The 20,496-nt window shown below is 46.4% G+C and overlaps 1 protein-coding gene across 1 annotated transcript in view; it reads left to right on the top strand.

The window, feature by feature from the left end:
- Positions 1 to 20,496, top strand: part of IQGAP1 (IQ motif containing GTPase activating protein 1) — a 65,942-nt gene that overhangs the window by 32,492 nt on the left and 12,954 nt on the right. The window contains exons 14-28 of the mRNA XM_026684637.2: positions 139 to 263; positions 3,478 to 3,641; positions 5,302 to 5,392; positions 6,428 to 6,595; positions 7,624 to 7,766; positions 8,471 to 8,641; positions 11,689 to 11,772; positions 12,859 to 12,930; positions 13,023 to 13,092; positions 13,720 to 13,928; positions 14,265 to 14,420; positions 14,511 to 14,674; positions 18,421 to 18,645; positions 19,463 to 19,603; positions 19,682 to 19,766. Coding sequence (XP_026540422.1) covers positions 139 to 263; positions 3,478 to 3,641; positions 5,302 to 5,392; positions 6,428 to 6,595; positions 7,624 to 7,766; positions 8,471 to 8,641; positions 11,689 to 11,772; positions 12,859 to 12,930; positions 13,023 to 13,092; positions 13,720 to 13,928; positions 14,265 to 14,420; positions 14,511 to 14,674; positions 18,421 to 18,645; positions 19,463 to 19,603; positions 19,682 to 19,766 — 2,068 coding nt within the window. The remainder of the gene's footprint in view (positions 1 to 138; positions 264 to 3,477; positions 3,642 to 5,301; positions 5,393 to 6,427; positions 6,596 to 7,623; positions 7,767 to 8,470; positions 8,642 to 11,688; positions 11,773 to 12,858; positions 12,931 to 13,022; positions 13,093 to 13,719; positions 13,929 to 14,264; positions 14,421 to 14,510; positions 14,675 to 18,420; positions 18,646 to 19,462; positions 19,604 to 19,681; positions 19,767 to 20,496) is intronic.

The following is a 20,496-nucleotide window of genomic DNA, read 5'->3' as shown; positions in this document are numbered from 1 at the left end:
GCTATAAGTTACTCCTGGACTGGGAAGGTAAATGTCCTTTTCCCAGGCATAACTATTTTGGGATTGAGTGTTTATATTGTCTTTTCATATCTTCAGTTGTGCTTCTTGCAGTCTCAGCTGGTATTTTGGCTTAAACAGGTACATTGATGAGTTGTTCAAGCTGAAGGCTCAGATGCAGAGTGAAGGAACTGAGTTCCTGACATGGAATGACATCCAGTCATGTGTTGACCATGTGAATATTGTGGTACATGAAGAACATGAGAGTAAGTGTCCATTCACTCAAATTAGGGGAAGGTGGGGAAAGTTGGGCTTCCATTGAGTTGCAGCATCCAGGAATGGCAACCTTGTCGTAAAGACATTGGCTGTAGTAGCTGGAGAGCCACCCTTGAATGCATCTTCTCAAGATGGTTTCCCTGTAAAATCCAGCAGGGACCTTCCTGAGTGGCTTTAGGTGAATTAGCCTCAGTTCTAGGGATGACCTCATCAGACACAATTCAGAACTGAAAGTGGACTCTCTGAGTCTGTTTCTCATTTTTCTCAAGATGGTTTTTCATCCAGCTTTATGATATTGGCACTTGGAAGTTAAGATTCCATAGCTGTATGCCCAGTTACAGTACTTTGCTTTTTAAGAAGGAATATACCCCTTAGCAAGATGTAGCACATTTTTTTAGTGTTTCTGCACCATGCAACGCCATAAATTGTCTTTTTTAGTTAAATGTCATGCTAAACACAGCTACTATATAATACTTATAAAATGGTTAGTGGCTTAATGTTGTGTATTGTAACTACAGTTACATTTCACAAAAATACAGTATGTGTTATACAATGCTGCCTGTGAATCCACCTAGATTTTGCAGTTGTTTGCAGAAGTGGGGACATGTTGTGCAGTTGGGGACATGTTGGACAAAGGCAGGCAGCCTTTTTCTTTTTTTTTGCTTTTGAGAAATTAGCCTTTGCTGTGTTTGGAGAAACCGATTGACCAGGATATCCTGAGTGGCCACCCTGTTCCTGTTCCTATTCATGACCATTCTCCTCCAGATCATGATGCTCATTTGATACCAATGCAGTTCATTGCCCTAAAAACAGGGTTAGCAATGATCTATTGTCGCTGTCCAAAATTTCAGACCAGACTATTTTCCATCTCCATTCCAAACTGAATCAGCAGAGCAATAAAGCATGATCTGGCCACAATTGCTCCTTTTCTTTAGCTGTAAATGAGGAAGATCGATGCAGGAGGCATCCTGTCAACAGACAGATGGTTTACATTTGCCCGTGGCAGAATAGTGGGGCTTTCCTTTCAGTTCCTAAGCCCTTATTCTTTCACAGCTTGCTTCTGTGGGGCTCATAATGTGGGGAACAAAGGGAGCGCTTAAGCTCTATAGGGATTCTCAGTCATCCAGGTCATGGTTGTCCCAAAGGGGCTTTTTCAGGAGGCGGCTGAACTTTCTAGTTTTTTTAAAAGACATTTCGCTTCTCATCCAAGAAGCTTCTTCAGTTCTGACTGGATGGTGGGGAATGGAAAGATTTATACTCCTTGTAGACAGCTGGCCATTTGCATCCTTTTAAAGGGTGATTGAAGCACTTGGAGGTTGATTGGAGCACAAGTACAGGTCAAAATAGGCAAGGAATTAGTAAGAGAATACCTTTCCACCCTGGATGTGTACAAATCATTGGACCAGATGATTTATATCCCAGGGTTCTGAAGGAGCTGGCAGGTGTTCTCTTTCAAAGCTCTGCAACACAGGGGACTGAAAAGAGGCGACGTACCAATGTATAATAAGAGGGAAAGTGAATCCAGGAAATTATAATCCAATCAGCTTCACATCTGTTAAAATCCTGGAAAAGATTATTAATGAGCAGCAGATTTGTGAGCATCTAGAAATGAACAACTAGAAGAAACAACATGGGTTTGTTAAAAACAGATAATGCCAGACAAACCTTATATCCTTATTTGATAAGATAACTGAATTAGTAGACCGACAAAATGCTGTGGATACAGTATACTTGGCCTTCGGGAAGGCATTTGACAAAGTAGACCACAGGCTACTTCTTGGTAAGATAGAACAATGCGGGATAGGCAGCCTCACCACCACCAGATGGATTTGCGATTGTCTGGCCAACTGCACCCAGTGTGTAGTCCTTAATGGAACTACATCTGCCTAGAGGGAAGCATGCAGTCAAGTACCTCCAGATTCTGTTTTAGTCCCGGTATTCTTCAGTAGTGGACCTAATACCGTAAACAATCTAGGCAAGGGGATACAAGGGGAACTCTGATTTGCAGATGACACCAAGCTGGAGGGAATTGCTAATACTTTGGAAGATAGACTCAAGATTCAGATCTTAGATTCAGATCTAAGATCTCAAGATCTTAGACTTGACCATGCACCCTATCCAACAAGATGCAGTTCAGTGGCAAGAAAAGTCAGGTCCTGTACCTAGGCAGGTACAGAATAGGTGGTACTTGGCTCAACAGTAAGAGGGATCTAGGAGTCCTAGTGGACCACCACTTAAATATTATCCAGTGGTTTGCTGCAGCTGCCAAAACCAATGCAGTTCTGGGCTACATCAACAAGAAGTAATCATACTGCTTTATAACACACTAGTGAGGGCACACTTGGAATATGCATCCTGTTCTGGTTGCCATGATGCAAAAAAGATGCTGAGACCCTAGAAAGTGGCAATAGCAGCAAAGTTGATAAAGGCTAAAACATAGGATGAACAGCTGAGGGAGCTAGGGATGTCTAGCCTATTACAGAGCAGGATTAAGGAGAACATGATCACTCTCTTCCAGTATTTGAGGGGCTGTCACAGCGGAATGGGGATTGACTTATTCTTCAAAGCACCAGAAGGCGGGACAAGAAGTAAAAGAGGGACATTGGTTAAAGGGAGATCCAACCTAGAACTAAGGAGAATTTTTCTGACAGCAAGAACAATCAATCAGTGGAACAGCCAAGCCTTCTGGAGTTGTGGCTGCTGCATCCCTGCAGGTTTCAAAAGTAGACTAGACAACTGTTTGACTGGTTGGTCTAAGGTCTCCTGCTTGAGCAGGGGGTTGGACTAGAAGACCTCTCGGGTGCCTTCCAGCCTTATGATTCTATATTCTGTTCCTCAACTCAGACTTTAGTCACACATCCTGTGGCCTCTCTTGCACAATTGTAGCTAAAATATCTTCAGAAAATTTCTAGAAGGTATTTTAGAAGGGACAACATAGTGATTTGCATTTTAGGTGGGCCAGTACATAACCCCTTAGCTCCTTAAATATCAGTAACCCTGGGATAAATCTGTGTTCATAGTCTTCCTTTTCCTAAGGAAGAGGAGGGGGAATGTGACGTGAAAGTTTTAAATATTTGATTAATTAAACAGCCTCAGGGTAGACACACCATTTGAGGACAAGGAATGGAAGGTGGTAGCAGGTGCTGCGTTGTGTCCCCTGTATAAACCTGTTGGGATTTTGCCTTTCTCTTACATTTGTTCCAGGGATTTTAGCCATCGGACTCATAAATGAGGCTTTGGATGAAGGAGATGCCAGAAAGACCTTGCAGGCCTTGCAGACCCCCGCAGCAAAATTGGAAGGAGTAACCCCCAAAGTAGCACAGCATTATCAGGATGTGCTGCTCCGTGCAAAGAGGGAGAAAGCCCAGGTGAGAGAACGGTGGCGGCAGCAGAACAAAACGGGTTCTGCAGTCCTCTTCCTTTGACTGGGAAGTCCTTTGTCAGGCTTTACCGCTGTTTTATTAATTCAAGTTAAGTCTACTGTAATTTACATCTAATCTGTTGAGCAACTTCCAGATTACATACATCCCTGTGCAGCTTTCTGTACTATACATGCATTCCTTGACTTACGGCAATTGGCATAGGAATTCCCATTGCTAAGCAGTGCGGTCCTAGATTGCATCAGCATTGCTTAGTGATGGAAATGCGCTGCAATCCCACTTCTTGGGCGAAAAAAAAAGTTCTCTGCTAGAAAGAAAATTGGCATCCACCATCAGGAGAATCTAGGACAACTCGCCACAGCCATCTCGCTGCGGCCACTTGCCAAGGGACAATTCCATGTGGGATACCTCAGTGCATTAAATATTACCTGCCACTGTTTCTTTGATGTTACTTTCATTTTGTCCATGTCCACAAAAATGGAAATAAGGTTGAAGAAACAGCGGTCGATAACTCCCCAATGAGCCATCTCATGTGGGATTGTCCTGTGGCCAGTTATCCATTGCGCCAAAAGGACAGGTGAGAAGTCAGAGCAAGTGGGTGTCACTCTGCAGGACGGACGCTCCTGTGGAAGAGAGAGAAGAAGGTGCGCTGCTAGATGGGAGGGAAATGGTCTTTTGGGGGTGCTTCCCTTTGCCCTTTTGGGGAGGGCGGCTGCTCACAAGGTAACCAAATGGGGCAGCTCCCTCTGATCTTTCTGGGGGGAGAAATTGGGAGGGGTGTGTATGTGTGTTGTAGTTCGCCGGCAGCAGGTGCAGACAGCTGAGGTCTTGGAGAGAGAGGATGTGGCCTGCATGTGATGCAGGGATGGGTCCAGGACCATCAGGGAGTGGGGTGCTGCCTTCGGAGATTGTGGAGGCTGGCAGCAGTGAGGAAGAGGCCCCCGAGGAGCCTGTGCCCTGTTTGCATGCGCGCAGGGCTGCTCGAAGGAAAGAGCAGCTGCAGCAGCACGGGTGACTCGGGAGCAAGGCTGCAAAGTAATGGTCCCTCCCTTAAGAGATAAAAGCCAGCTGAGAAACCAGAGTTCTTTGCAGGAAGCAAAGAAGTTTTTGCACTCAAGCCTTGTGGACGTTTGGAGTATCTTGGTTGATGTTTGGAGACTGTGTTTGAAATATTTCTTAGTACCTTTATCTAGTATTCTTGGCAGCCTTGCACCACTTGCACTTGGCAAGACTCGTTCTTATCAGAGACAATTAATTTGAAACAACCTTTTAACTGTGAAGGAACAGAATTCGTAAAGAATCATTAAAAGGTTTAGCTGTTACCTCCATTTTGTGTTTGTTTCCTTGGAACAAGGTTTGGGTCAGAACAGCGTGTGTGTTTGAGGATAGGTTGTAATTGGTGTCTACATGATTTGGGTCAGCCGCCCCGGCCTTTCTGTAGCCACTGGAGCTCTCTGCCCTTTCCCCCTTCTCTGGCCTGGGCCCGTGACCGGCTCTTGGAGGCTCAGGCCTGTTGCTTGTGGTGCCACGAGCTTTTGTTGTTCTAATTGAAACCTCAGACTGTGAGGGAAGCAAGAGCAGCGGTGGTTTTTCTGCCTCGTGTTGGGCTCCACGGGACAGCCAGGATGACCTTTCCTTTCTCTTTCAGGAGACCCGGGATGAAACGGCCGTCCTGTGGCTGGATGAAATTCAGGGAGGTGTCCATCAGTGCAACAAAGATACGGAGGAAGCCCAAAGATGTAGGTCTGCCTTCCCCCTTTCAGCAGCTTTGCTGAGCCCCACTCCTGGCTGAGGCGGGCTGCTTTGGGGGAAAGGAGAGTTGAGGCTTGTTCCATCGCTGCCCCCTGGAACTGGGAAGGGACTCCCAGAGCAGGTCTAGTCAAGGGGTTTTTCTTTTTGTCCCTGTGCAGTTCTGCCTAGAGCCAAGGCAAGGCCTATGTCTCACCGCAGCAATAACCCTGTGAGGTAGATCAGACTGGGGAGCATAGACTGCCTCATAGAGACCTCCCCATCCCTCCCCCCGGTTCTTTGGCTGAGTGATGGCCTGGGCTGGTTTTGGCCATAGCCTCCCTTCCCTCCCCCCCTCCCCCCAAAAAAAGAGAAACCATCTCAGGAGACTGCCCTTAGCTGACAAGCGCCTGGCAAATGCCAGCAAACTGGTGAAAGAGCAAAAAGTGGCAAGTGGGATAAAAATGAGAGGAGGGACGTCCCAGCCTAGGAAAGGAGGGCAGAGGGGCAAGTAGTTGGGCACCAGGTTGTGTGTGCTGCTCCCGAAAGGCTTTGCTTGGGGTGGAGAATGGCCCCAGAGGGGAAAATAGGGCCTCAGAGTGCAGGGCTTTGTGGGGATTGACTACAAGCCAGCCCAGAAGCAAGTGGTCCTGGGTTTAGGCCTAAGGCTGCACTCCGGTAACAGCATCCCTGCAGGGGATGACCAGGCCGAGCCGGAGGGATCAGTCGTGAGTCCCTGAGCGTCGTCCACGAGAGGCCTAAGTCCAGGTCACCTGGAATACTTTTCTTAGCTCCCGCTCATTTCCCTTGACCGTTAGTAGCTCAGCTTCTTGCAGAGAGCTTAAGCTTGCAATAAATCTTTATACTCCTTTGAATTGCCTGAATCTCCTGATTTCCCCAGCGCTTGGCAACACCTGGGCATAGGCCCCGTGACATGGAATGGAGAACGTTTTTGAAATGGTGAATGAATTTCAAGTCGAAAGTCACACATTGTTCCATGAAACATATTCACAGAAAAGCTTCTTTTTCTTTTTGCTTCATCCAAGTTTCCCTAGGAATTTTGGCCATCAATGAGGCAGTGGACCAGGGTGATGTTGCAAGGACTCTCAGCTTCCTGCGTTCGGCTGATGTTGGACTGTATGGGGTGACCCCCGAATGTGCCGAGGCGTATCTTCAGGAACTGACGGCAACAAAAAATGCGAAGCTAGCGTCTGGTAAGAGCACCCTGTTTTGTGACCTGGGAATGGGCTGGTGGCACACAAGCGAGGAGTTGTTTGCAGGTCCGTGTTCAGCCCAATTCACTCTGCCTTTTTTCATTGATTCAATTGCCCTCTTGCTTTCCTCCAGGAGTTTTGAGGCAGGGCACTTAAGCACTTTCTCCTTCAGTCTTTCCCCCGAGAAGCAATCAGTCACCCTGTGGAATAGACCAGGGGTCTCCAACCTTGGCAGCTTGAAGACTTGTAAACTTCAACTTAGCAACAAAAAAATTGGGCTCTATTGTGTTCCATTTACTTGAATGTCTATCCTCTGTTTGAAAACCTCCAATGAAAGTCTGTAGAGATTCTCACTCATCAAGGTCCTGGTTGTCCCAAAGGTGCTTTTTTTCAGCAGGCAACTGGACTTTCCTGTTTTTTTCTTCGAAGACATTTCACTTCTCCTCCAAGAAGCTTCTTCAGCTCTGACTGGATGGTGGGGAATGGAAGGACTTATACTCCTTGCAGACAACTGGTCGTTTTCATCCCTTTTAGAGGGTCATGAAAACACTTGGAGGTTTATCTGTGTCCTCACTCACCACCTGAGTGGTGCAAATGGGTGTGGAGCCTTCTTGGAACTGTGGAAAGGACTTTGTGGTAGACTGGAGATAGACGATCCCGTATCCCTCTGTTGAGAGAGGGCTGTTCAATTTGGACATAGATGATGGCCTCTTTGGCCCCACTTTCAAACCAGAGACTGCTGGCCCACTCTGGAGGTGCTTATTTTGTTTTTCTTACCTAGGTGTACAGTGTTGCATTTGTTGCTGTTAAATTTTTGTTTCTGCCAGCTGTTTTAGCCTCAGTCTTTTTGAATTTTCTCCCTCTCTTCCCAGGTATTAATTACTTCTCCTAATTTAGCCTTGTCTGCAAATTTGGTTCCCTGTGCATATGAAAACAAAAAAAATTATTCTGCCAAGCTCTCTTTCGTTTGGCAGCACATTTGAACTGTGTTGTGACTCAACCCCAGTAAGGTTTTCCGTTCCTTCCAGGAAACAACAACAGTACTTGGGTGAAACACTGGGTGAAAGGCGGCTACCATTTCTACCACAACCTCCAGAGCCAGGATGGAGACTGGGAGGAGCCCCAGGGATTTGTGCAGAACAGCCTCCACCTCTCTCGGGAGGAGATCCAGGTAGGAGGAGGCCCTCTGGTTTTCGGCAGCCTTCCTGGGCCAAGATCTGTTGGGTACCAAGGAATGAGGGAGTCAGTTAGGAATTATTTGTTGCCGGGCACAATTATCCTAATGTCAGAACCATTTTGGCTTGCACAAATGTATTTGGTCCTAAACAGAAGTGTCCAGCATATAAGAGAGTACTTGATTATAAGCACCATTTTAGTATGGGATAAGTGTAGCAGAATAAGTCCAAACTTACTGCATCCTGCTTCAATGTTGAATATTTATGTCCACAAAGATGAACGTATGGACAATTAGGTTAGTGAAGTGATACTTCTTTCAAGATGTTATTAAAATGTTACTAAAAACCTTAAAATATGAATAAGAAATTGGTTGTATGGTTAAATAAATGTACAGTTTAAACTGAATAATTGATATGTAGCAGTGGGAAAAACAAAGGGACATAAATGTTACATTTATTGAGGAAATTGGTACATGATTTTTTCCCCATTTCACAGTAGTGTTGATTGCCAAAATAGATAATTCCACATGCCTGTCCTTTGGTGATTTGGGGAAAAGACACTGAGTGGATGCTAATCCCTAAATTTGAAATTAGCAAGCCCTTGCCCCAATTCCGATTCTATATGCTGTTGGTGGCGAAAGAGGTCTTTGTTCCTCTGTTATACAGCACCTGCTTTGTGCTTCTTTCCTGGCAAACACAGGGCGCCATCTCGGCAGTTACGGCAGCATACAACCGGGAGCAGCTCTGGTTGGCCAATGAGAACCTGATCACCAAGCTACAGGCTTGCTGCCGAGGCTACCTAGTTCGCCAGGAGTTCAGGGCCAGAATGCATTTCTTGAAAAAACAAGTCCCTGCCATCACCTGCATCCAGGTATGGAGATCCATATCAGATGAGCTGGAAATAATATTAAGGAGATGAAATGTACAGCAAGAATTGGAGTATGGTCGTGCTCTCCCTCCCCTTTTTTCCCCATTGGTTATCAACAGCATCGGCTGGTCCCCTTTGGAACATCCTGCCTCCCAGGACAAGGTCTGCCCCGCTTGTCTCCTTCCTTGGGAGCCTAAATGCCTGGCTCTGCCAGTTGGCCTGGGGGTCAAAGGGGAATTCCCCACTGGAGGTGGATGCTGGACTGATGGCAGGTTCCGCTCTCTCCCCCCTCACTCTCTGCTCTCCACCCGTCTGTCCATCTTTTGTTTACCACATGGATGCTTTCTTTCTTTTGTTTTCGTTTATTTTATTGCTCCGTTATTTTACTTCTGTTTATACTTTTCGTTTCTTCCTTTTTATCGTGGAAGTGGCATGTACATTAGGACACTTTGAACTCTGCTGCCTTGAATTTAAGTCCATTGTTTTGTTGCACTGTTTTCTAGAGCAACTCTCAAGCATTCTGCTCTGTCTCCCATCCTTCAGATACTCCCCACAGAATTATCTTCTCCAGGATAAACCTAGCCACTGCTTGCAACATTTCCTTCCAAGCTCTTTATCATCTGGACTGCTGTCCCCTGTACCCCCAAATTTATCAGAGGTATTCTTGCTGAAATGTGGTGTCTAGAACAGGATGTAATATGTATTCCGGTCAAAACAAAATAGAAAGGAACTACGGTTTCTCTTGATGCTCGCTCTATACTTCTGATGGTGTAGCCCAGGATCGCCTTTGTCTTGTTTTAAAGATGCACCAAACTTTTGCTCATTTTCAGCTTGTGATTCACTAAGATATCCAGATCTTTTTTGCATATATTGCTGCCTAGTATAATTGCTCCCCCGCAATCCAATACTTATGCCTGATTTGATCTGACCAAACTGAGTAATGTGGCTGTTGAAACTGCCCAAATCTGCAAATTTTCTAATAGAATCCCACGTCTATATGTCATAATGAAGCAGGGAGAATAAAGAGCATTGATGGTTTTAAACTTGTTTTTGAGAAACTGAGAATACCGTGGACAAGCAAGGAAATAAATAAATGGATCACTGAATAAACCAAGCCATAAGTCTCACTTGAGGCCCAAACGATCAGGCTCAGATTGCCTATTTTGGGCATAGTACACAAAGACCTGCTTCTAATACTGGGAAAGGGAGAAGGAAGGTGATGACCAGCAAACGGATGGACTCAGTTACATTGACGATGGCTGCACAGTCTGAAAACCTGAAGGACTTTTGACGAGGGATAGATTGTCATGGAGAAACTCGTATCTGGGTCTGAGTCAGCACTGATTTGATGGCACATAGTAATCACTATGGAATCACTGTTGATATGATCTAAATCTTTTGACAAAGTTTTTCTTGTTTGTTTTTCAAATATTGAAGTACCTTCTTTCTTTCTGGGGAGTTCTTGCCCCACTTATATTCCATGTTAGGCATTTAAACTCCTTATTTATTTTATAAACTTGGAAAAGGCTACACTTGTAGCACCCAACATAGTAATCTCTTTTTCAAGCCCCTGTTGTGTTTGTTGCACAGCTCCATTTGATCCATTTGCTTTGCCTCTCACACCTTTTGGACAGAGTTAACTCAAACTTCTGCTTGAAGGTTAAAGTTGCTCCTTCCAGTTAATCCCAACAAAATGGAATCTTTTTTGGTTTAAGCTTGGCAGTCAAAAAAGTATATTCTTTTTGCTTATGTAGTATTCTAGTATATATCTCCTTGAGTAAAATTATATCTATTTTTAACTTGGTTTTAAAATATTGTTGCAAAACTTGATATCTTTGCTTTTTTCCAGAAAAAGCGCACACATATCTTTTTGTATGTTTGTTAATTTGTATATCTTATATCAATTCTGTACACCTTGTCCACTTCTGCCTCCATATCTTCTTACCACTTCAAACATTTTGATAATGTTTTAGCCAGTATCTCTCTGTTGAATTTACCAACAAAGAAATAAAGGGAGCCATATCATCTTTGTCGGTAAATATAAATTCAACACAAAAAATAGTTTGTTGCAAAAGCGACTGCCTGCGAAGGCTCCAGGATTGGGGCTGAAAGGCAAAAGCGGAAGCAGTAGGCTCCATCCCATAACTGGGTAGACCAGATTGCCCTGATAGACCAGTTCCACTTTTGGTGGGGGCAGGGACACACTCTGTCTGATATCAGGTTGTTCTGGAATTGTTGCCAATCTCAGACAAAATTCCTTATCTCTTAGTTGCCGCAACCCTACATTATCTAAGTCTTTTTCCATCTCTTGGCTTCATGTTTCTACCTCAGTGTTTAAAATGTCTACTTTTTCCTTAATTTAACTTCTCCAATTGGTTTACAGATTTGGTTTACAGATTCAATTTTTTGTTTGTTTTTTCCTTCAAAGCTACAAATCTCTCTTTCTTTTTCTCTTCAAGAATAATCAAGGCTCTGTTGATAATTTCACTCACTGATGAGGTCTAGTTATTCTGCTAGTTGGAAGGACTCTGTAGCTGTCACATTATTTGCATCCAAATGTGCTTCAAAAACTGGAACTTTGATTGAGCCAAGTGTCCTTCATAGAGGCTCTGCCTGAGGATAACAGCTTGATATTTCTCCTTTGGCTTCTGGCTCTACATCTGCAGTTGCCCTCAGGTTGTCTCATGTGATTTCCTCACAGGGAGAAGCCTTCCGGACCATACGTGGCGATCCTTTGCTTCTCCTTCATCGGAGAAGCTGATCGGAGCTCACCAACCTATCGCCAGTCTCCACCACAGTGTTGTTTCCAATCATCAGAGGCACATTGAATCACCCCCGAAGTTTTGAATTACATTCTTTTTAACAATATTTCTTATCTCTGTCTTGGACAGAGGCAGGATAGCTCATTAGCAGGACAGCAGATGGGATGAGAGGATGAGCACTCAGCTGGTTTAGTTTGTGGATCGATCCAGTAGATCATTGATGTGGGAGGGGTTCATGCTTGATCATCTGGGGCACCTGGGAACTCTTAACACTTTATTCTGTTTTAGTCTCAGTGGCGTGGCTACAAGCAGCGCAAAGCATACCAAGATCGTTTGAAGTATCTGCAGACTCACACAGGAGAAGCAGTGAAGGTAACTCTTTCTGGCCAAGTCATGGAACAGAATGTCTCAATCTCTTCAGATAAACCCAAGAGTTAAAGCTTCTGTGGTGCTTTCTCTCTCCTGGGTTAGTGATGTTTGGGGCTTCAGCCTTGTTCCGATCTGCCTTGAGAGGATCTGTAAGGACCTGCCTCAGCTGGTTCCTCAGGAAAGCAAAACTCTTCACGCCACTGAATTGAATCAAAAGAACTTTTACTGAGAGAAAGTGGTTGCGGTAAAGTCAGGTGGAATCTCAAGGTCCCGCACAAGGCACAAAGCAATCCTTCCCCAAACCCAACCTCCCTGACCAGTCCACCAGCAGCCAGTGTGATGCCGCAAGGATGTTTAGAGAACTCTGAGGTGCTAGGCGCAGATAATGGTTCACTCTCAGGCACAACAGCCTTGAAACCAGGCTGGAACCGGCTGGGAGGGAGTCTGTGAAGACAATCCCCTTCCTTAATTCCCAAGCGTACCGCAAAAGCAAAAGCATGCAAGAAATGTCAGCCTCCTCCCTCCCCTCCAACAGAATGGCAGGACACGATGGTAGACCTGACAGGATTAGATGCAGATCTTAAGCCTCTGCATATGTTTTGTTTGGTTATAGAAAACAAGCACATTTGTGGTCAATTGAAACAGGTTTAGCATCTTGCATGCTCATAATTGATCAAATGTTTAAGATTATTGGTCATAAATTAAATGAGAGAAGGTTGGTTAAAAAATATGAAATATAAGTATGTTTATAATTACTTGCAAAAGTAAAGTGAGCAGAAGTACTACAATTTAATTGGGTTTTTTAAGGTCATCCTGGAGGGCATGGCTAATTTAAGTATAAATTTAAAATGTTCTAGTTAGCAGGCAGATATTTCCAGGGGGAAACAGATATTTAATAAAGTTAGCATTGTGGCAGAGTGTTCTAGCACTTGTTTTGCCAAAGATCCATTGGTAGCAGAAGTCTGCCAAGTTGGATTCCATGGTCCTTTCCAATTCTGGTATTCTGCTAAGTGACAAACTCTTCCACAGCTATTGAGCTTTAGAATTCTTCTTCCTGATTCTAGTGATTTTGTTTTCTTATTTCCATAGATTCAAGCAGTGACTAGGATGTATCAGGCCCGAAAGCGGTACAGAGATCGGTTACAATTCTTCCGGGATCATGTAAGAGTCATTTTGCCTACACAGATGCATTGATGCATTAGAAATATTAGTGAACTAGGATGAAAACTGTCTGCCCTTTGCTTTCTGCCTAGATCAATGACATTGTGAAAATCCAGGCTTTTATTCGTGCTAATAAAGCTCGTGATGACTACAAAACTCTGAGTAAGTACAGCAGAAGGAGTGCCCTTGGAATTATATCCTGGACCCCATCTTAAAATTGTTTCTGTAGTTGGAAATGTGACGTTCCCTGGTGTTGTATGCTGAGGCTAGTTCTGGAGCAAAATCACTGGAAAAGAGGAATCAAGATCCTCACAATTAACCCTGGTGGATGAGTAGAGAAGAAAAATGTGTATGGTAGGGATGCAGGGGGGATATGTAGCAAAGGGGGCCTCAAAGTGGTCAGAAAGATAGGTGTGGTTAAACCTGGGGTGTCTCCGAATCCCAGGGTTGGGGGGGACCCTAGAATCCATGCAGAAGAGTGCTACTCTCTGCTTAAAGTGAAGGACGGCCTATCCTCCCTCTCTGAACCGCAGAATACCAAGGTTGCTCCAAAGGTTAGCAAGGTGTTCCTGCCTTTCTTCCCCTCGATTAGTTTTGTCAGCATAGGGTGGGCAGGAGGAGGAGGAAGCTGTAGGGTTCTGTGTTGGAGGGTGGTCACCAATCCATGACCTGCTAGGTGATGCTTCTGGATCTGCAGAAACAAGATATCTTCTGTTCTCAATAAAAGGTTTGCCTTTTCCGCCAAACAAACTATCAGATGGACCGGTTTTCACTCTTTTTATTCTACAGTAAGTGCTGAAGAACCCCCCATGGCTGTAGTCCGAAAGTTTGTTCACTTGCTGGATCAAAGTGATCAAGATTTTCAAGAGGAACTAGACTTGATGAAGTTGCGTGAGGAGGTTGTGACGTTGATTCGCTCCAATCAGCAGCTGGAGAATGACCTCAACCTCATGGATATCAAAATTGGATTGCTGGTGAAAAATAAAATCACATTGCAGGTACTCCACATACAATGTCAGAGAGGGATTGGAAGGACCTGTGATATTGCCAGTGTTGTTACACACGTATAACTAAGACAGACTTTATTTGTTGACAGCTAGTACATTTTAGAAAAAGTGTCTTGAAATGCTTAAGGACAGAATTGTCTCTTCTGCCTCCTTAGATCCATATTCTCAATGTTTGAGTGTCCTAAACTTTGGAGGATTTTGCATAGTGAACCTATCAATCATAGGAAGTTAGGTTACTTGCTGCCAGCCAACTTTCCACAACTGAGCAATATCCAGTCTCAAAGAGCAGTCAGATCTTGAATTGTTCCATCCTCTGATCTTCTACAGGAAGTTGTGTCTCACAGTAAGAAGCTCACTAAAAAGAACAAAGAGCAGCTTTCTGACATGATGATGCTGAACAAGCAAAGGGGGGGCTTGAAGGCTCTGAGCAAGGAGAAGAGGGAGAAGTTGGAAGCCTACCAGCATCTCTTCTATTTGCTGCAGGTAAGGCAAGGGAGGCAGGCTCCTTGGAGTTCGTTGAGCTGCTTCATTCCCAACGCATCTCCCCCATACCTTCTTTCTGTTTTCCTGCAGACAAACCCAACATACCTGGCGAAATTGATTTTCCAAATGCCACAGAACAAATCTACAAAGTTCATGGACTCTGTGATTTTCACACTCTACAACTACGCATCCAATCAAAGAGAAGAATACCTACTCCTGCGCCTCTTTAAGACTGCACTGCAGGAAGAGATCAAGTAGGTGGTTTTGAGGTTTTAATTTAGCACCGAGTCTATTTTTACTCTGGCATGAAGTACTCGGTGATAGTCAGATGTGGAAAGAACTAATGTGTTTCCCTGTCTAGGCCACTGGGCAGATATATTTTACAGCATGTATGCACTGGCTGGACAGAAAATGTGGTCCAAGAGTCATAACAAGCCACAGGATCTGAAATTTATCTATAAGGCACAGGAAAAGCCAAACCAGGCTGCCGACTCTGTCCAAGTCATCAATCCAGAGCAGAGTTCATAAAGTCCATGTGTGGCATGAATGTTGTCTCCGGAACAGGATTATGCTCAAAAGGACAGCTTACTAGAAAGGCTTCAGCTGATATTCCAGCACTCAGAACAGTCTGGAACTTGACTCAATTTGAGGCAGTCTTTCCTGTAGGCTAAATCGTTGATCCAGGAGGCAGAGCTCCTGTGCCTTCTGGATCAACAATTCTCCACAAGGGCTAACTTTCCTCTGCTTGGTCCCAAACAGAACGTTTACTGACTCTTGGAGATTGCCTTTGCTCTTCCACATCCCTTGAGGGTGACTTTTCTTAAAGTGTGGTGATAGTCCTCCTTTTAGAACATTTTTTTTTTAGCACAGTGCTCATGGGTGAGTGTGAGAGAGATCATTGCTCCACAGCTGTCTACAAGCATTAAGTTCTTGTATAAATGCAGAGCATAAGCAGCTCTGGTCTTATAGGTTTTAGATCATTAGGAATTGTACAGGTCCAGCTTGAAGGATGAAATGGCAGGTGATTTAAATGGCTAAATCCTGGTTATGGAATTCCTGCAGTTTGAACAATTAAATTGATGTGAAAAATATCTCTAAGCATAGACTTTTGACTAGTATTAAGAAGTTGAGCAGACTGCTACCTCAAAAGAGCAGGAGTCACCCCAGAAAAATTATACTCATTTAGGACCCCAAACTCCTCCTGGGCAGAGAGCCCCGTCCTCTAAGGGTTTGTAGAAGGGAGAGACTTCTGTGGAGTCAGGCTACATGGACAACATCTCTCTCTCTCTCTCTCTCTCTCTCTTTTTTCATAGTAACAGTATGAATGTGATACGGGTAACCCTCGAGGTCCCTCAGGCCATTTCAGGACTGTTCCAACCGAAAGCACTTCCCCCAAAGCTTCCGTTTCAAAGTTCCAACACCTACAGTGTCCCTGGGGTCATTCACTCTGCTGACCAGCTGCCGAGATGCTGCAGCAAACCTATTCACCTGTTTCCCCTGCCCCCCCATTCTGCCCCCCAGCTTCCCATATGCACTGGGCCTGTTTTGCTACCCCCTCCGGGTTCCACCCATTCCTCCCTGTTCACTGCTTGCTCATTTACCTCAGGAAGTCGGGGCAGGAAAGGGCGCTCCGTTGCTGGGCCACGTGGCACAATCCACAACAAGAACCCTTGCCCGTTTTACTTTCCTCACAGTGCTTTCTCCCCAGTGCCAACAATGCCGGCATAAAGCTAGCCCTCTTTAAGGTGAGCCGCCTCCTCCTGGGGAAGGAGGAGATTGAGGTCCACCTGAAGGGGCACGATGAGGAATTTGCGGGTTTTCTGGAAGACAAAATTGCTCGACTTTGTTCCCAGTTAGATGCCAGTGTGGTTGCTGCTCGTGTGGAAGCTCCTGAGGCAGGTTTTTGCCCTGTTATCTGGAAATGGTTTGACTCTGTTGCTCCTGAGGAAGTGGACAGGATCCTAGGGAGGAAGCACGTGAACACCTGTATTTTAGACCCATGTCCCTCTTGGCTTGTGAAAGCTTCCCAGGAGGTGACAGGCGGGTGGACTCTGGCGGTGATTAATGCTTGTCTACAGGAGGGGACGGTGCCCCAGCACTTTAAGGAGGCTGTGGTCCGCCCTCTTCTTAAGAAGCCATTGCTGGACTCCACCCGGTTGGATAATTTCTGACCTGTCTCCAATCTTCCCTTTTGGGGGAAGACGGTTGAGAAGGTGGTCGCGGGGCAGCTCCTGAGGTTTCTGGATGAAACGGATTATCTCGACCCTCTAACCAGTCAGGATTCAGGCCTGGGTTTGGGACAGAAACGGCACTGGTCGCACTTTTGGATGATCTTTGGAGGGAGCAGGATGGGGGTGGTGCATCCATCCTTGCTCTACTTGACCTCTCGGCGGCTTTCGATACCATCAGCCATGGGATTCTCCTTCAGGGGGTGGGAGTGGGAGGCCTTGGGCTGCCTTGGTTCACTTCCTTCCTCTGCGGCTGCTCTCAGTCAGTGTCGATAGGAGGGGAGAGATCCAGCCCTCGCCCACTGCTTTACGGGGTCCCGCAGGGCTCGGGCTCTCTGCGCTCCTGCTCAACATTTACATGAAGCCGCTGGGTGAGATCGTCACCCTGGACTGAGGTATCACCCATATGCTGATGAGACTCAGCTGTATGTCTCGGCCTGTGGCGAGTTAAGTGTTACCGCGTCCTCCCTCTCGCAGCGCCTGGAGGCTGTTAGGGGCTGGATGGGGAGCAACGGGTTGAAACGAAAGCTTTGCAAGACCGAGTGGCTCTGGGTCTGGGGTTCGTTGGTTCAGGGAGAATTGCCACCTTTGGTCTTGGATGGGGTGGCACTACCCCAAACAGACCCTGTGCGTAATCTGGGGGTTCTCCTGGACTCACGACTCCTGCTCAAAGAGCAGGTGGCGGACGTGACCAGGAGGGCGGGTTGTGCACCAGTTACGCCCTTTCCTGGATCAGCGGCCCCTACTCACAGTCACTCACGCCCCGGTCACTTCCCGTCTTGATTATTGCAATGCGCTCTACATGGGGCTGCCCTTGAAGAGCATCCGGAAGCTCCAGTTGGTGCAAAATGCAGCGGCCCGCATGGTTTTATGCAGACCCCAGTGTGCACATGTATCACCTCTCCTGCAGGAGCTGCATTGGTTGCCGATTTGCTTCTGGGTGCAATTCAAGGTGCTGGTTGTCACCTTTAAAGCCCTTCATGCCTTGGGACCAGGTGATCTGAGGGAACATCTCTTGTCGGTCACATCTACCCGACCCATTAGAGCAGGGAGGCAGTGAATGTTGCGGGTCCCACCCCTGAGGGAGATACACCTGGTGGGACCCAGAAGAAGGGCCTTCTCTATGGTGGCTCTGTCTCTCTGGAACATCCTTCCCCCAGAGATTAGAACGGCCCCCACTCTAATACTCTTCCGGAAGGCACTGAAGACCTGGTTCTGCCAGCGGGCCTGGGGAACCCAGAGCAGGATGGAGCCCATGGCTTGTGTGATCTGCTGTCGTTGGGGTGGAGGGTGGGAGTTGGCGGGGGGGGTGATTTTGTTACATTGTAGTTTTTATTGTTTTAAATGTGGTTTTACATTCTGTAAGCTGCCTTGAATGAGTCGTGATGGGCAAATAGGCGGCAATATAAATTTAATAAATAAATAAATAAACAAATCTCCCTTGAATGCCAACATTAAATGGCAGCACAATATCCAGAGGGAATGAGCTGCCACTATTTAGGAGACCGTAGCATGGTGCAAAGGAGGCGATCTAATGACTTCTGGTATCGTATCCACCGCAGTGCAAACCCAGAGTGGCTCTGTTAGCAACACAGAGAGGGTGTAACCCTGCAATCAGTTTACGGAAACATTGTTGAGGTCGAAGGCTGGTACTTATCCCAAAGCTGCTCAGGCCATTCATGAGAACAAGTCAGGGAGGAGGCTCACACCTTCCGCGGTGATGCTCTGAGACGCCCCTGAGGTCCCACAAAGATGCTCTTGCCCTTTTCCAGATCAAAGGTGGATCAGCTGCACGAGATCGTGACCGGAAATCCCACCGTCATAAAGATGGTGGTAAGCTTCAACCGTGGTGCTCGTGGGCAGAATGCCTTGAGGCAGATCCTGGCCCCCGTGGTCAAGGAGATCATGGAGGACAAGTCCCTCAATATCAAAACGGATCCAGTGGACATCTACAAGTCGTGGGTCAACCAGATGGAGTCCCAGACTGGAGAGGCCAGGTGTGGAGCTGGGGGCGGGGTGTGTGTGCTGCTGTTCCCTGGGGAGAACTTCGTTAACGGAGGGCATCTGTTACAGTGAAGAAGACCGGCGTTTCTCTTCATCTTTACTAGACATTTTAGAGAAAATATAAAAACAGGCATAGAAACCTTTCTATAATAAAAGGGTAGGATGCAAATGGGTAAACAAGGAGGTTACAAATATCGTAGAAATTAGTATCCCAGTATATCAACAGTTGGTTGTACACAACTGAATTTATTATATTTCAAAAACTCGAAAGTCTCTACTGAGCTCTAATAAAGAAAGAAGATCAGAAACCATGGTCAGCCCAGTATGAGTCAAAGAACAATAAAATCTGTCCATACTATTCTAATTTAAGGAGGCTAGTAAAATCCAGGAATCTGCAGTAATTTCTGTGTCAGATTTATTTTAAGAGAAAGTTACGCTAAAGATCAAGGGGTGCTCCTGCAACCCAGTAACCATTTTTCCATAGAAGAGGACAGGCTTGTTACAGTCAGCAAGTACAAAGCTGTTTTGTCTGAGAATATATTTTGAATACATTTTGAAACTCTTAAGCTTTTCTTTAAAAAAAAATTCTGAAGTCCATGAATTCTGACACACCGGATGTCCTTCTCTGCCTGACCTACAGCAGAAGTCTTAACGTAGCCTGGTCCGCAGACACGGGGTGTGTGGGGGCCACAGGAGGACCGGCAGAAGCCCCAACCCCGCTGCCCTGTGGCCCTTTCTGGAGCCAGGGAAGGGCAGGGCCAGCCCTCCTAATATGCTGCCCTGTGGCCCTTTCCCCCCCTTTTTTAACAGTAAGCTGCCCTATGACGTGACGCCTGAGCAGGCACTGGCCCACGAAGAGGTGAAGACACGCCTGGACGCCTCCATCAAGAACATGCGGACCGTAACGGACAAGTTCTTGCTGGCTATCATCGGCTCCTTGGAGAAAATCCCGTGAGTTCCAGAAGTTGCTGCTATGGCAAAGTTTCCTGGGTTTCACCTCCTTAACCTGCCCCCAAATCTCTTCTGCAGTTACGGGATGCGTTTCATTGCCAAAGTCTTGAAGGATTCGCTGCATGAGAAGTTTCCGGATGCCAGCGAGGATGAGCTTCTGAAGGTGAGGAGCCAGATTAGAGGTGGGGGGCGGGTGTCACCTTGTTCCGGCCATGGTGGTGGTGGGGCGTTCTGCAGCTTCTGCTTCTGCCTGCCTCCTCCTTCCTTCTTTTCTTAAAAGAGAGTGTGTGTCAGGTAAGAAAGGTTTTCAGGAGCGGCCTTGGGTTGCTGTGGACCCAGCCAGCGGGTGGCCTCTTCCTCCTCAAACGCTGCTCTCCGCTAGAGGGAGGGGCCCCTTGCAGGCCCTGAATTGGAGCAAGGCCTGCTGGGATTGTGTGGCATTTCATACCTGGCAGCTTCTCTTGAAAGACTGAATGCTGTTTTCTTCTCTTTTCTAGCTCTGTGCTTTCCCACACTGAGGCATCGAATCTAGGCTTTCTCTGCAGGTGAATTGACTTTTTTTGAGAGTTCTGACATGCAGGTCAGAAGGAGGTCTCCCCACGGAGGAGCTTAGGGCGGCCAGTCTGTCCCCCCAGCAGCTGAGATGCAGTGTGGCGGACACTGCTGGGCTGCGTGAGAGAGAGCGGAGGCAGCCCTTAGGAAGCAGCTTGGCGCTTCTGATTCAGGAGTCCCCGGCCTTCCCTGGTGCCTTTCACCCCCTCCCCGCTGGGCAGGCAGACCCTTATGGTTGCCCTTGCTGGAGAAGGGCCCCCGGGGAGCGAGCAAAATGCCTCCTTCCTTTAGCTCAGCTCTTCCTTCTCGGATCACCCTTGTCTAAAATCCTGAAGGCGACA

Source organism: Notechis scutatus, chromosome 11, assembly GCF_049901735.1.
Source record: "Notechis scutatus isolate UNSWTSFEM ecotype Mainland chromosome 11, rNotScu1.2, whole genome shotgun sequence".
Taxonomy (NCBI): domain Eukaryota; kingdom Metazoa; phylum Chordata; class Lepidosauria; order Squamata; family Elapidae; genus Notechis; species Notechis scutatus.
Note: the sequence above shows the minus strand (reverse complement) of the source record. Positions and strands in the feature narration are given on the sequence as shown.